The 14,336-nt window shown below is 38.1% G+C and overlaps 1 protein-coding gene across 1 annotated transcript; it reads left to right on the top strand.

Moving 5' to 3' along the window:
- Positions 1–5,370: 5,370 nt before the first annotated feature.
- On the top strand, positions 5,371–13,789 carry LOC122029981 (stress-response A/B barrel domain-containing protein HS1-like). Its single transcript, XM_042589125.1, has 2 exons — positions 5,371–5,604; positions 13,325–13,789. The coding sequence occupies exons 1-2, from the start codon at positions 5,465–5,467 to the stop codon at positions 13,506–13,508; spliced, it is 324 nt and encodes a 107-aa protein (XP_042445059.1). The 5' UTR covers positions 5,371–5,464; the 3' UTR covers positions 13,509–13,789.
- The last annotated feature ends 547 nt before the right edge of the window (positions 13,790–14,336 follow it).

The raw sequence follows: 14,336 nt of genomic DNA, 5'->3' as shown, positions 1-14,336 counted from the left end.
CCATTCAATGAAATAACATTGTTACAATCAAACAAGTCCATATGTAATAAGTCTAAGGCAGTAGATGTACTCACAGTGCTTTTACCTTTATGAGGTGCTTTTGTTTGCTTACCCATTTGACATGCATCACATAGTTTGTTCTTTTGATACTTGATGCTTGGTAAGCCTCGTACTAGTCCTTTGTTGGCCAACTTCCGAATGTTCTTCATGTTTACATGTGCCAACCTTCTATGCCAAAGCCAAGATTCTTCTTCTTTTGACATGAAACACTTAATCAAAGCATTAGTAGCACTTTTAAACGATACTTGATAAATATTATCAACCCTTGTGTCTACTAGTACCGTGTCAAGTGTGTCAATGTGTTTAACCAAACATTGACTTGAATGAAATTCAATTGTGTAACCCGTATCACACAATTGACTGACACTTAGGAGATTAAAAGTCATCCCCTTGACTAGAAGGACATTCTTGATATGGAGACATTCGGATATATGAATGTCTCCAACTCCTACAACCTTAAGGCTACCATTATTACCAAAAGACACATTACCTCTACTTTTGTTTTGAATGGTTGTAAACAGTGATTTGTCCCCGGTCATGTGCTTGGAGCATCCACTATCAACAAACCAAGTTGATAGATGCTCCCCCTCGACCAATGCCTACAAGACACGGAAGATAGAGGTTTTAGGTACCCAAATCTTGGGACCTAATGCTTCTACAACGAAAGACCTAGGAACCCATGCCTTGGTCATACCTTTCCTAGTTCCATGAGCCCTAGAAACATGTAATCTACTATCTTGAGTTCTAGACATTAGAGAAATGAAACTCGACTCCTTGGGTTGATACCCTAGCCCAGCCTTGTTGTAGACCGCCCTTTGAGCATTTAGAATCATGTCTAGAGTCTTAGAGCTAGTTGAGAACTTCTCAAGCATTTTCTTGAGTTTCTCAACCTCACCCTTCAAAGCCTTGTTCTCATCCTCAAGGACTTCTAGATGTAGGTCATCGACCTCATCTTCCCTAAGGGTCCTTAAGGTTTCTACTTCTTCTTTTAACAATTTATTTTCTGTTTTTGACTTTTTAAGCAATGTAGATAAATGAGTGATAGTCTTATAACACTTTTCTATATGAGAAGAGGTTACCTCTTCATCATCCGACGATGATGAAGCCGCGGTTGAAGCGTCGCTCGAATCTCCCTCACTTTCGGAGTCGGAAACCTCCCTTGCCATGAGTGCTAATTGTCGTGTGCTCTTTTCCATCTTCTCTTCTTCCTCCGATGAGCTTGATGATGACTCATCCCAAGTGGCCTTGAGAGCCTTCTTCTTCTTGGCTCTTTCCTCCTTCTTTTTGGCTCGTTCCTCCTTCTTCTTAAGTTTTGGACACTCACTTCGATAGTGTCCCTTTTTGCTGCACTCATAACATGTAACATTAATTTTGTCAATATTTTGTTCACTAGGTTTACCTTTTCCTTTGTATCTCCTGCTCCTTCTCATGACTCTTCTTACAAAATTCGCCATCTCACCTGATGATGATCCACTTTCATCATCGGATTCTGAGGAAGAGGTGGATGAGGAAATCTCCTTTTCTTTCTTCTTTTCCTTCTTCCTTCTTCCATCCTTGCTCTTTGGTCCTGCAAACAAAGCAATACCCTTCTCTTTTTGACCTTTGTTAGCAAACTCATGAAGTTCCATCTCACAGAAAAATTCATCTAATTTAACATTGGAAAGATCCTTGGATACCTTGTAGGCATCTACCATAGATGACCACAAGGCATTCCTAGGAAAAGCTTTTAGAGCATACCTTACTAGATCGCGATTCTCCACTCGTTCGTCCACAGAGTGTAGACCGTTGATGATCTCCTTGAATCTCCCATGAAGTTCACTTACCGTTTCATTGTCCTTCATGGTTAGATTTTGGAGTTGATTCAAGAATAGGTCCCTCTTGGCAATCCGAGAATCTCGAGTTCCCTCTTGGAGCTCGATGAGTTTGTTCCATAGGTCTCTTGCACTCGAGAACGGACCTACCTTGACGAGTTGGTCCTTGGCGATTCCACATTGCAAGGTGACCATGGCCTTGGCATCGGCTTGTGCTTTGCAGAGTTGTTCGGTAGACCATCTAGACGAATCAAGTTCCTTACCTTCTTCATCTTTTGGTGGTGTAAAACCCTCCTTGACGGAAAACCACATGGAGATATCGGTCTTGAGGTAATACTCCATGCGGCTTTTCCAGTATTGGAAATCTGCTCCCTCGAAATAGGGTGGACGGTTGGTGCTGAATCCCTCCTTCATGGCCATTGTTTAGCTCTTTGGGTTGTTAAGCCGAAATGAAGAGCACCAGGCTCTGATACCACTTGTTGGGATCTTAGATGACTAGAGGGGGGGTGAATAGCCCCTTGAAAAACTTAAACCAAAACTTTTGCACAGATAATTGTTAGCACAGCGGAATTAGACAACTAAAGAAAGGAAAAACACAAGCACACTAACACTAGGATTTACGAGGTTCGGGGATAACTTGCCCCTACTCCTCGGCGTGTCCGTAAGGTGGACGACTCCTTGATCTTCGGTAGATCGCACCCCGGATAACTTCCGGCTACAAATCCTCCTTCTCGGTGGAGTAGCCTCCCCACAACGTCTCAAGAAAGATCTAAGTTAAAGCACGAGACTTACAGAAACTTGGTGGCAAAGGAGAATTGAAATGCTTACAACCACGCGAGGATCAGTAGCAGAAAAACAGAGATCGCAGTTCACCCGAGAGTTCAAGAACTTCGCACAATAGCACACACTTTTCTTTCAAGCTTTCTTGTTGTAGTTCTTGTTCCCCTCTCCCTGTTTTTACTGCTTCTCAAAACCTTATCTCTGCTGTCACAGATCTGGTCCAAACTGCGCAAATCAGCGCTGCAGCCAATCCCTTTTCCTCCTTCTCTGATTCTCTGAACTCACACCAATGATATCACAGTCAACACTGGCATCTTCTGAGCTCGAACCAATCCCCAGGAGTCAAGCAGATCGTAGCCAGATCACAGCAGTATCCGTTGATGCCTGAAATGCACCATGCGCCGCTGAAACCAGCAGAAAGACCATTTGTCGCATTCCTCTTATGAACTTAATTTGAAATTAGGCTTGGAATGATACCTGTTAACCTGCAAACTCAAAAGCTAACAGCACAGAGGATTACATCACATAAATGAATGAGATATATCAAAAGCAGTGAAGGAATCGTTGATACGAACAAATCGAGTGTGGATCGGTCACGACCGATCACGTGCTGACCGATCAGCGGCGAACCCTGATCGGTGCGAGGTTATCTGATCGGTCGTAGTGACCGATCAGATTGAGTGTGGATCGGTCCGCACCGATCCACCTCTTCTCTCGCTGGCTTTTCTCCGATCGGTCTCCGGCCGATCATATTACGCACTCGGTGTGCTTCGAGTGTTTTCGATCGGTGTGCGGATCCGATCGATTTCACTCGATGTGCTCGGTGTCATCGATCGGTCATCGACCGATCCGTGGAATCTGATTTCCGGATCGGCCGCCGACCGATCCATTGATTCTTGTGTCCATTGGATCTATCGACCGATCCAATGTGCCATGTAATGTCCACTTAGGTCCCCTCGACCTAATGCGGAGAACGAGCTACGAGCCCTCTCCGACCTAGTCCGGTCCGAGCGAACGCCTCTTGATCTTCGATCGGTCCGAGAACGAGCTACCAAGCCCTCTCGACCTGGTCCGAGAACGCAGGCTACCAGCCCTCTCCGGGCGTCGGTCCGGTCAGAACGAGCTCGAGCCCTCTCGACCTGGTCAGGAGAACGAGCTACCGAGCCCTCACCACAGTTCGAGGAACGAGCTACCGAGCCCTCTCTGACCATTCCGTGCCAAGTCACCATACTTGGACTTTTCCTGTGCCAAGCTCCTTGCTTGGACTTTTCACCAGATGTCTTGACCCATCTGGATTTCCCTTGCCTGGCTTCACTCACCAGGACTTTCCCTCCCAACTGATCAACCTCGATCAGTAGTCATTCTGAGTTTAATCAATATCTGATACAAACTTAAATCAGTGTCAACATCAAAACAACAGCCAGGTCAGACTGTAACAACAGCAGACACCTAACTAGCTGATCCGGGGCACTTTATTTTATTTATTGCATAATGTATTGGTGGAAATTATAGCGTTTTAATACATTTTCCATTACATAATTATCTACTTAAATTAAACTTTCTTAAAAAGATTTAAAAATTGAGTTTAAAATTAAAAACATCCCTTAGGGTGCGTTTCATTGGGGGTTATTGTTGATAACCTTGGTTATTTATCCAAAGTTATCAATAAAAATCCTGTTTGGTTTAGGTAATCGATGATTCCCGAGTAATGTTGCATGTCCGACACTTCAGCAAAAGGGGCATACAACCATAAATCAGAAACTTCGGAAAACTGAGGTTTTTCTTGATTCCGAGGTTATCGAATTTTTTTTACCCAAAATACCCACGGATAAGAAAAAAATGTTATAAAAAAATAAAATGTAAAGAAAAAAAATGAAAAATATAAAAAATAAAAAAAACATAAAAAAATAAAAAATAATTAAAAAATAATAAAAAAAATAAAAATGGTAAAAAAACTTTAAAAAATAAAAAAAGGAAAAACATTAAAAAATACAAAAATACAAAAATACAAAAAAAAACATAAAAAATAAAAAATAGAAAAAACGTAAAAAATTAAAAAAGTAAAAAATAATAAAAAATGTTAAAAAATTTAAAAATAGAAAAAATGTAAAAAAAACCCTAAAAAAATAAAAAACCCTAAAAAATAAAAAATAAAAAAAGTAAAAAAAATAAAAAAACTTAAAAAATAAAAAAATTAAAAATTAAAAAACATAAAAAAATAAAAAATAAAAATATATATAAAAATAAAAAAGTGAAAATATAGTAAAATATAATAGAGTTTAATATTATTATTATTATTATTATTATTATGTTTAGTTGATTTTGTAACTAAAGATAATATAGTAAAATATTAAATTAGGTTATTCATTAAAATCTTCAAATAAATATATTTTTATTACATTATCTATATTGAATCAAATAATATTTAATTATATTTTATTTCTCATAATCTTAATTATGTAATTATTTGATAATCATATAATTAAAATTATATATATTAATTTGAACCAAAGGAACTTAATATTATTTCGATCTTACAATATAAAGCGGGTAGAATTACGAACTCCCTCTACATGTGAGTTGACCCGGATGGGTCAACGACGACGATGCGGAGATAAAGGCATCCACAATTCCGTTAATACTTGGAGCGCCGACGTTAATACCTACAGATTAAAAAAATCAAAAAATTATTAACGCGCTCGCACGTTAATAGCAATAGGGGATGCCCTAACTAATAATGGCGTTATAATAACTGCAGATCGGCCGATTGCAGCAGCATAAACGGCATCTTGGATAAGACTCGAGAAGTCGCGATGGCGGAGACTGCAGTGGTTGCGAAGCACTTGCTGCTGGCCAAGTTCAAGGAGGATCTCTCTCCTGCAGCGATCGACGAACTCATCAAGGGCTACGCCAGCCTCGTCTCCCTCGTCCCCTCTTTGAAGACCTTCCACTGGTTTCTCCCTTCCCTATTCTGCTTTTTGATCGATTTAGCAGCTGGTGTTTGAGCGTATTCAATTTTCATCTTTTAGTTTTTCCTTGTGATTTGATGGAATAGTGACATTCGTCCAGCTACATTGTTCCTATTTTCTCAAATCTCTTCCAACTATGTTAGTTTCGACTTGGCCATGTATTTTCTCAAATTTGGGCCAAAGAGATCTTGCTTATTTGAGTCCAAAATGTGAGTTTGCACTTTAGCATGTTCTTAAGGAAAATTTTCAAAGTTGGATTTATTTGGTTTCTTAGATTGCTTATAGGAAAAATTCTATGTCGCAATGGGGTGGATTGTTTAGAAACCTTGTTCCCATGTTGGATCTCTAAACCAGGCCTATAACCGTTTGTTCATAATCACCATAATCAGGCCTATAAGCCTCTATCATTTTTCAAAAACGTTTCACTAACAATTTGTATTTCTGATCTAGTAACTTATTCATAGTTTACACACCTGCTATTGTATTCAGAATCTTGACAATTAGTTTTATCATCCTTTCCATTTATCTCTGTTTGGAAGATAATTTGTATCTCTGAGGGGGAATTAGTTCACCTTTTCCTTAGATTTTCATCTAACCATCAAGTCACGACTGTTCTCACTACAATGACATTTGATGCATCATGTAGCGCTAGCCAAGTTTTTCAAAGTTTCTGAAAATTAGGCGAATCTAAAGATTTTTTTAAAGAAAAAGGTAAGTGTACATATAGCCAGGACAAACACCTTGTTATTCTTACCAAAAGACTGTTACTCATTTGGCTTTGATTCCATAATTTATATCGCTAAGTAGCTTTTTATCAAAAGATATGATGAAAATTTGTCAAAAAATTTCTGGAGTCTTGCATATTCATACTATATTCTTAAATTCCAATGTCGAAGTTGTTGAAATATGTGATTCCTTTTTCTACGTCGAAGTTGCATATTCCTTTCTTTTCTGTTAGTTATCTTCTTCAGTATGCAAAAGAGCTATATAATCTTTATTTTTGTTTCTTTTCACCTTAGGTTTTTCACATGTGCTATTCTTAAGCTTTTGCTACAATGTTTATCTCTAACTATTTTCTCTTTAGCGACTTCTTCAGTGATTGTTGTTTAATTTAATTCATTATATATTCTGTTATAGCATTTCCTCTTACCTTTGCCTGTGGAAGCTTCTCTAGTATGGTTTACTTTATCCCGTGGCATTGACCCCTTTTTGATGTTCCTTCAATGGGAATTCTTAAAGTCAAGAAAGTATTTTTTTGACTTTAATCTTCCTTCTGAGTTTACATCAGCCATTTGGTAGATGCACTAAATTACTGGTACATCTTCTATTAACAGCCCGAAGTCTTGATATCTCAGACAACTTTCATCATCCAATTGTTTTCTTTTCACTATCTTGAAGGAATTGTGGGATTGAATCAACATGCTAGTTCATTCTTGCATGAGTAAATATGAATTGCTTCTTCGTACAAAAATTCCTCACCACCTTTCCAAATACCTTAAACTACTAGGATTAAGGTCAATATAGTACCATCTTATTGGTATCCATAGGATTCCAGCTACCATAAAACCACTAATAGATCCATCTAAATGGTTTAGATGATTGAATTTTCTAGTAAAATTGAACTTTTTTTTGGACAATTGTGATTGTAATACTAAAATCATCCTTTTGTCAAATAATGCAATGAGAGAAGTTTTGCATCCTACCTCTAGGAAGGCGATTTTGTGTTAGTATTAGCTCTAAGAGTCAATTATGAGATAATTGGCATATCTGGATTAGAATCATTGAGTTAGACTCAAGTGAATCCAACCATATGGATTCAATCTAATCCGAATTAGACTTGAGTTAGACTCAAGTGAATTCATTCACTAAAGAGGATTAATGGAGATTAATGAAACATTAGAAGAATTAATCTCAAAATTCATTCAATTTCGAAAATTGAATTCAAAATGAAGAGTTTCAAAATGACCTTAATGGAGTGTTAATGCTCATTAAGTATTTTTATTAGATGAAATACAAAAGACATTTTTCTCTCAATTTTGTGGATGAATTTTCATTCTTCTTCCTCTCCTCTCTTTCTTTGGCCGAAACTCCTTAGAGGGTTGCTAGCACAACCTTGAGTGTTGGTCTTCTTCATTCTCTTGTGTTCGTGCGGATACCGAAAGAGGCACGGACACGTGATTGTGCTGAGATCCTAGCTGTCGGGAGATCGAGCGCACGCATCAAAGTTATGACACCCTATTATCATGAAACTTAGTATATGCTGTTTTCTTCCTTCGTATGAATCTTCTGATAGGAACTAGATGTTTTCCGCTGGGCTTTCTACGTGTTTAGCACCCTAGTTCCTTACATTTTTAGTATTTTATGCCTTATAAAATCACCCATAATTTTGACATAAACATACTCTCCAAAAGCTTGAGCCTACCCATGATTTATAATTTTAGTTGAACCATAACCTAGTAGCTAACTTAGTGGGATTTCGCCGGTCCTTATTTGATTTTTTTCTTTTGTCATCTTATTATCTTTGTATATATGTTCTTAGACTCTTCATGTTATGTTATTCTTACCATGCTTAGATTTCTTGCTTCATGCTATAGTATTTAATTTTTGTAGAAAATTTAAATGTTGTTCTCAAGTATAAATTTAATTTTTGTAGAAAACATGACGATACATGTGTAGTGAAGAGATAGAATATAACTTAAAAAAGGGATAGTATTCTTATAATTAATGTATTGAATTGTAGCAAGTTAGAAACCCACTTAAAGGGTCTTGTGGCTTTGAGGTTAAGTCTATTATAGTTAGGTTGAACAAGACCTAATTGAGTTTGCACGACACTTCATGATGATTCTAGACCTAAATGGCTATTGTCAATGCCTAATCAAAGATTCAAGTGTCTAGATTGTTAACTTTAGGTTGAAATTGTTGGAAAATTGATGGTCTAGATAGAGGGGGTAGGGGATGAATGACTAGCGAGCACCTACAAGTGTGATTCTACAAAAACTCTTACTCTCGGTAGCAAGGTTATACGCTTATATGTAACAAATCATTAACACAAAGAAGAATCAAATACTTACAAGCATACACATTTATTTGACGTGTTTGGCCGTCCCCTAAGCTCCTATTTCACGGCCTATGATAGTCAATGGATCACTCCTGGACTCTTCCTCGGTCAATCAGAGATGGCGAAACATCTTACAATCACAAAGAATACAATCTTAAAGTGGGAGTACCGGGCTTCTAAATGTGTTTAACCAACAGAATTTTGTTTCCTTCAAACCTCTAACCAAGCCTCCTTTTATACCCTTTGAATCCTTTGTTGTAAGTTTTGTCTGTTGTCCAATAGTTGACTACTCATTGCCATTTGTCGCTCAAAAAGGCTCTTGACTGCATTCCACATGGGTATCAGTCAATTGAGAACTTTTCAACAATCAACCAATCCTATCTGTCAATTGTCTAATCGACTCAACCATGAACAAAATCATTTTGTTTGTTGGCTCCTTGGACCTAATTGATTGCTCCACCAATTGACTGAAATCAGTTGACTGCTAAACCCTTAAACCTTGAATCCACTTTGAGATCGTTCACTAATCTCTGATTCCAATGGACCTATGACTACGACCTCCTAAGATCGAGTCCACATAAGTTAAACCCCGTCAACCATGTCAAAATTGATAGATCACGTTGTTGTAATACAATTACAATTCAACTTAATACCGAACTCTCTGCACTAATACAATATAGAGTAACTCGGGTCATCTCTCATCTAGTCGGTAATGATAAATTTATGATCAATTTATTTGGAAATAGGGTTTGACTTTTGATTCAATTCTAAGACTAACAATTGAAAGACATCTTAATTTAATCTAAACTACAATTGTAATGAATTAAAGGAAACACAAAACATTCCGTGAAACCAAACATTGCAAGAAGTTAAACGAACTTAAATGCATCAACAAAAGTACTATGTTAAACACAAGATCAATTGAAGTAAACTCATTGAACGATAAGCAAACGAATCTAAACTAACCGCCAATAACTTAACAATCTAACAAAGTAGCAACATAGCAAGCAACTCAACCTAACTAACAATAGGAAAGTTAACACCCTAGATTGCAATTAACCAAAGCAGTAACATTGTAAGGGGAATTACATCGAACACATGATGAGCATTATTGAATTGAGACTAAATGCATGACATATTTAGCCTCTATTTCGTAGTGGGGACGACGATATTGGCCTCTTGGGATGAGCGATATCACTTTTTTCCATCTTTCGCCGCATTAAATGCATTACAATCAATCTTCAACCAACAACAAATTAACTCATCAAACAACCAAATGATCAAAACAACTCATGAAAGAGATAAACCCAAGATTGGCGGTGGTGGCTATGAGATTGAACTTAGGGGCTGCTGTGGAGGGGTGAGTTGTGGCGTCTATGGAAGAAGGAACATGCTGTTTGGTGTGAGGGAGGTTGGTAGCTGTCGGTGATGCGGAGGTGATGCCTTGAGGATCGCTGAAGGTAGAAGGGAACCCCCTTTCCACCTTGCAAGGATTGCTACCGATGATGGAAGGGATGGCATCTGCTATCAAATCTTAGTGGATGGAAGAAGATGATTTGAGGCGGTGGTGGATAAAGTGGAGAGGAGGTGCTGGTTGTTGTGATCGTTGGATGAGATGGTCGATGATGGCTAGAGGAAGGGAGATCCCCTTTACCTTTTAGTGATTGTTTGCAGTGGAGGAGTGGTGATGAGGAAGCCAACTGCAGAGTGGTCCAATTGAGGGAGGAGATGGAGATGGAAATGGAGATGGAAGTGTGATAGACAAGGGAAGGGAAACCCGTTGACCACGGTGCGTCCGTGGTGGTGGAATCGCCGGTGGTGAGGAGATGCATCGGTAAAGGTTGAGAAGATCACGATATAGGAAAAAAATTGTCAAATTTTGGATGAGTTCATGTAGCTTCTCATGTGGATCCAGATTTTGGGATGAGGAGATGGGCTAGGTTCGATCCACTCCACTTTTTGGATCTTGGTTGGCTCCATTAGGAAGTGAACCCATTGATTGGGTTAGATGAACCGACTATCCATTGAACCAAGCTTCATTTTAATGTGAACCATCATCAATTGAATTTAACCAAGCTCCTAATTGAACCAAACTTATTCTTGATGACTCCTTGGGCTAAAATTGGTTTGGTTCACCTCGAGTCCATAGCTCATCTTGATCTCATGCAAAACCATATTCACATATTTAGTTCTAATGCCACAAATATAGGAGAATTTGCATCAAAGCCAAAATAAATCCAAACTCATAATACACGATATGAAGCAACTTTTAACCATACGAGAGGATATAAATGACGAGTATAAGAGTTAAAATAATATGTCAAAATGTCAGTTATCACTATTGGAGAAAACTTCCAAGTGATCAGAGTTGACTAGATTCAATGATCCAGAGGAGTCGGTCAAGATTGGAGTTTGACCTAGCTCCAAGTGCTCGGAAGGATTCCAGGCGACCGAAGACCTTGGAAAATGTCATTGATGGGACATAATTTATAGCCAAGTCAGCAAGGTCTAGGCGACTGGAGTGGTTCTGATCGACTAGAGTTGTGCCATGCCAATATCGACATGAGCTCTATAAAAGGAGGATCGAGGCTCTTGTTTCGAAGACAATACATGCATCTAAATCTTTGTCGCTCTTCGAAAAGCTATTCTTGTGCTCCGGTGTTGGCGCTCTGCGCTCACGAATTTTAACTACAGTCGCCAACTAGGGCTTGTGCATATTTTATTTATTTTAGTTGTCGTACATTGTGTAGTTAATAGCGCTTTAACTTTTTAGATTATTTTTAAAGGGTTTCTCCACCTCCATAGGCTTTTTAGAAAGGAGAGATTTTAAATAAACATCAAATTTTAATTTAATCGCGCGTATTATTTTTCTACTTAACATTATATTGATTTCTACATGTTTATTGTGCTAAATATTCTATTAGTTATTGCATGCTTATGGTGCTAAAGTACTCTATTAATCTTGCATGCTAAAGTGCTTGTCTAATCTTGCATGTTAGCCTTCTCAAGTATTCTTTAATTTACATATCTTGTTTAGTTAGCTAATCTTGGTTTGGTTAATCTAGTTTTATTTTTCTGCTGCACACTTTGTATTTTCGGTTTAAAATTGTTATTTATCACTCGTAAAATCTTAAACATTATTTACCCCCTCTAGCATACAATTAGATCCTACAATTCACACAAATGATCTCCTATTATTTTCTCAAGGTGATATTTCATCCATCTAGGCATTGATCTCTTGTTCACAGCAGTTTGAGGGGATGGTTGGCCTTTCGACCAATAGGATGAAGTCCATTATTTATATCACTGGGGTGGGTATGGCTACGAGAGCTGAGCTGCTTTCCAGTAAGAAGGGTCACATGCCCTTTCAGTATTTAGGGTTTCCATTGTCAGCCGTGAATCTCAGGGCATCCAACTACATCCCATTACTTGTGTTTTTGATCCAGAGCACACTGACTCTCCTCTGATCAAGAGGCTTATGTAGATACGGGATCTTATCTTGGTGATGGCTAGGACTCCGGAGGTAGCTATTAAGATGATGGTGGATTGGTTTGATAAGATGGATGGTGGAGGGCGTATGACTTCTTTCAGAGACCAAGTCTGAAGAAGCTTTGGACCGGCACAGTCTGGAGGAACTAACTACAACCTAGCTACATATGAGACTCTGGATGGTCACTCTGAATGGTCGCACATGGGCACCTCCCTATGAGAGCCGGAGCTACACTTTTTGCGGCCTTCAGAAGGAGACACAGGAGTTCTTTAGGTGTGCTCCTGTTTTGGAGCTTTGGAGACGGATCAAGGAGTGGCTACATATGTGTTAGCATGTCCACCTACAGGAGGATGCTTTGAGTCTTCAGTCTTCATTCATTCCTGCCGTAGGACTCGGGTTTTGGTGAAGGTACGTCACCTTGCTGTTTCTTCTATGATACATTTTGTATGGTTGGCGAGAAATAGTTGTTTGTTTGAGAGGGTTCGGATAGATATACAGAGTATTTAGGAGGGTATTGGTGCATTTGTTTATTTACTCGGGCCTAATGCTGTATCAAGCATGAGTAGCACTCTAGACTTATATTGTACATTTTGACTAATATATAACTACACATATATACCGATCAAAAAAGATAACCCTGTTGCATTGGCTCCATAGATAGAGATGATGTATCATTGTTTTAATATAGTTCTGGACAATAACTGTAGAATTAGCTTAAGATGTTTTTGATTCACTTGCACATCTAATGCATCCTGTTCGAGAAACGTCACATGTTCACTGCGAGGCATGTAGATCAACCTGTATCTAGGGGGTTCTTTGAAGCAATAATATATCCAAACTTGTTTGAATATATAGTTAAAGCATGCTCAATAAGTTCTTTAATTTATCAATTGGAGTTTGAGATTTGTATGAACTTGAGTTTGAGCACTACCAGTTGAGATTTGTAAGTCATCAATCTAAATATATTTTGGTTTTTTTTGTTTTATATTACCATTTTTAAAACAATTTTGGTGTTGACTTATTCTAGAATTTCAGCTTGACGAATTTTGCTTGTCATGCCACAAAGGCTTGTGTATATTCCTAGTTTGTAAACACGGATGCACCGAATCTTAACTACCTCTATAAATATATGTTAACGTTTAAAAATTGTTATCAGGGGAAAGGATGTGAGCGTTGAGAACCTGCATCAAGGGTTTACCCATGTATTTGAAACAACCTTTGAGAGTGTGGAAGGCATATCAGAGTATCTTGCACACCCGGCTCATGTGGAGTTTGCTGATATATTTCTCCCTGCACTGGAGAAGATTCTCATTATTGACTACAAGCCTACTACTGCTTAATCGGCAGTAGAGTTGCAGTTCCATGAAATAAGTTATCTTATTTTTCCTTCTGCAACAGCATTGGTATGTGTTTCCTGGGTTGGATAGTGTGAGCTGTTGTTGGAGGAACAATTTCCGTTTTCCACCTAAACGCAAGAAAGCAGGACTGAACTGATTGCGAGGTATCTAATAATTAAGGAACTATATCTTTTATTCAATAGTTCTTTCAGAATCAGTGATGTTGAGCACTTATATATTTTAAATGCCATAAGCCCGAGAGAAGCATTTGCCAAAATTAGCAACGCTTTTGTCTGGGTTAACTGAAAGCACAAAGTATAAGGTGCTACTTTGTGGCACTCTCCGATTATTGGATTTGCTTTAATTAAGGTACCATGGTAAAGCTTGAGCTTGAATATTTGTTTATAGTAGATCTAATTATTTGACTGTGATTTCCCCATGTTAGATTAGCATCTTTGTAGCAACAACCCAGCAGTTGTAGAAGGTAGATTATCTTGTTAAAGCCTTTAAATCCTACACTACATAGTCCATGTTTTGTCATTAGTAGCCCCGGTATAGCACAGGTGGTATTCAGTTGATAGACTTTATAAATTGGGCACGAGTTGATTCCCGAAGATTTCATTAGCTTGGAGTATGCTCTTCTACCTAGATGTTGCTTGTTATATATTATGAGTTACCTGTTTATATCTAACCTGAGCCGAAGATACAGTACTACTTGAGCGAAATCAATTTTTTTATACTACTGTAATGTTTGGTCATTAGTATAATAATGGAATGTCATCTACTTTAGAAATAATAAATACATGAGCGGTTAGACAATACTACATTATT

This window comes from Zingiber officinale, chromosome 10B (assembly GCF_018446385.1).
Source record: "Zingiber officinale cultivar Zhangliang chromosome 10B, Zo_v1.1, whole genome shotgun sequence".
In the NCBI taxonomy this organism is placed as follows: Eukaryota; Viridiplantae; Streptophyta; class Magnoliopsida; order Zingiberales; family Zingiberaceae; genus Zingiber; species Zingiber officinale.
The sequence above is the reverse complement of the archived record's forward strand: the minus strand, read 5'-3'. Positions and strand labels throughout refer to the sequence as shown.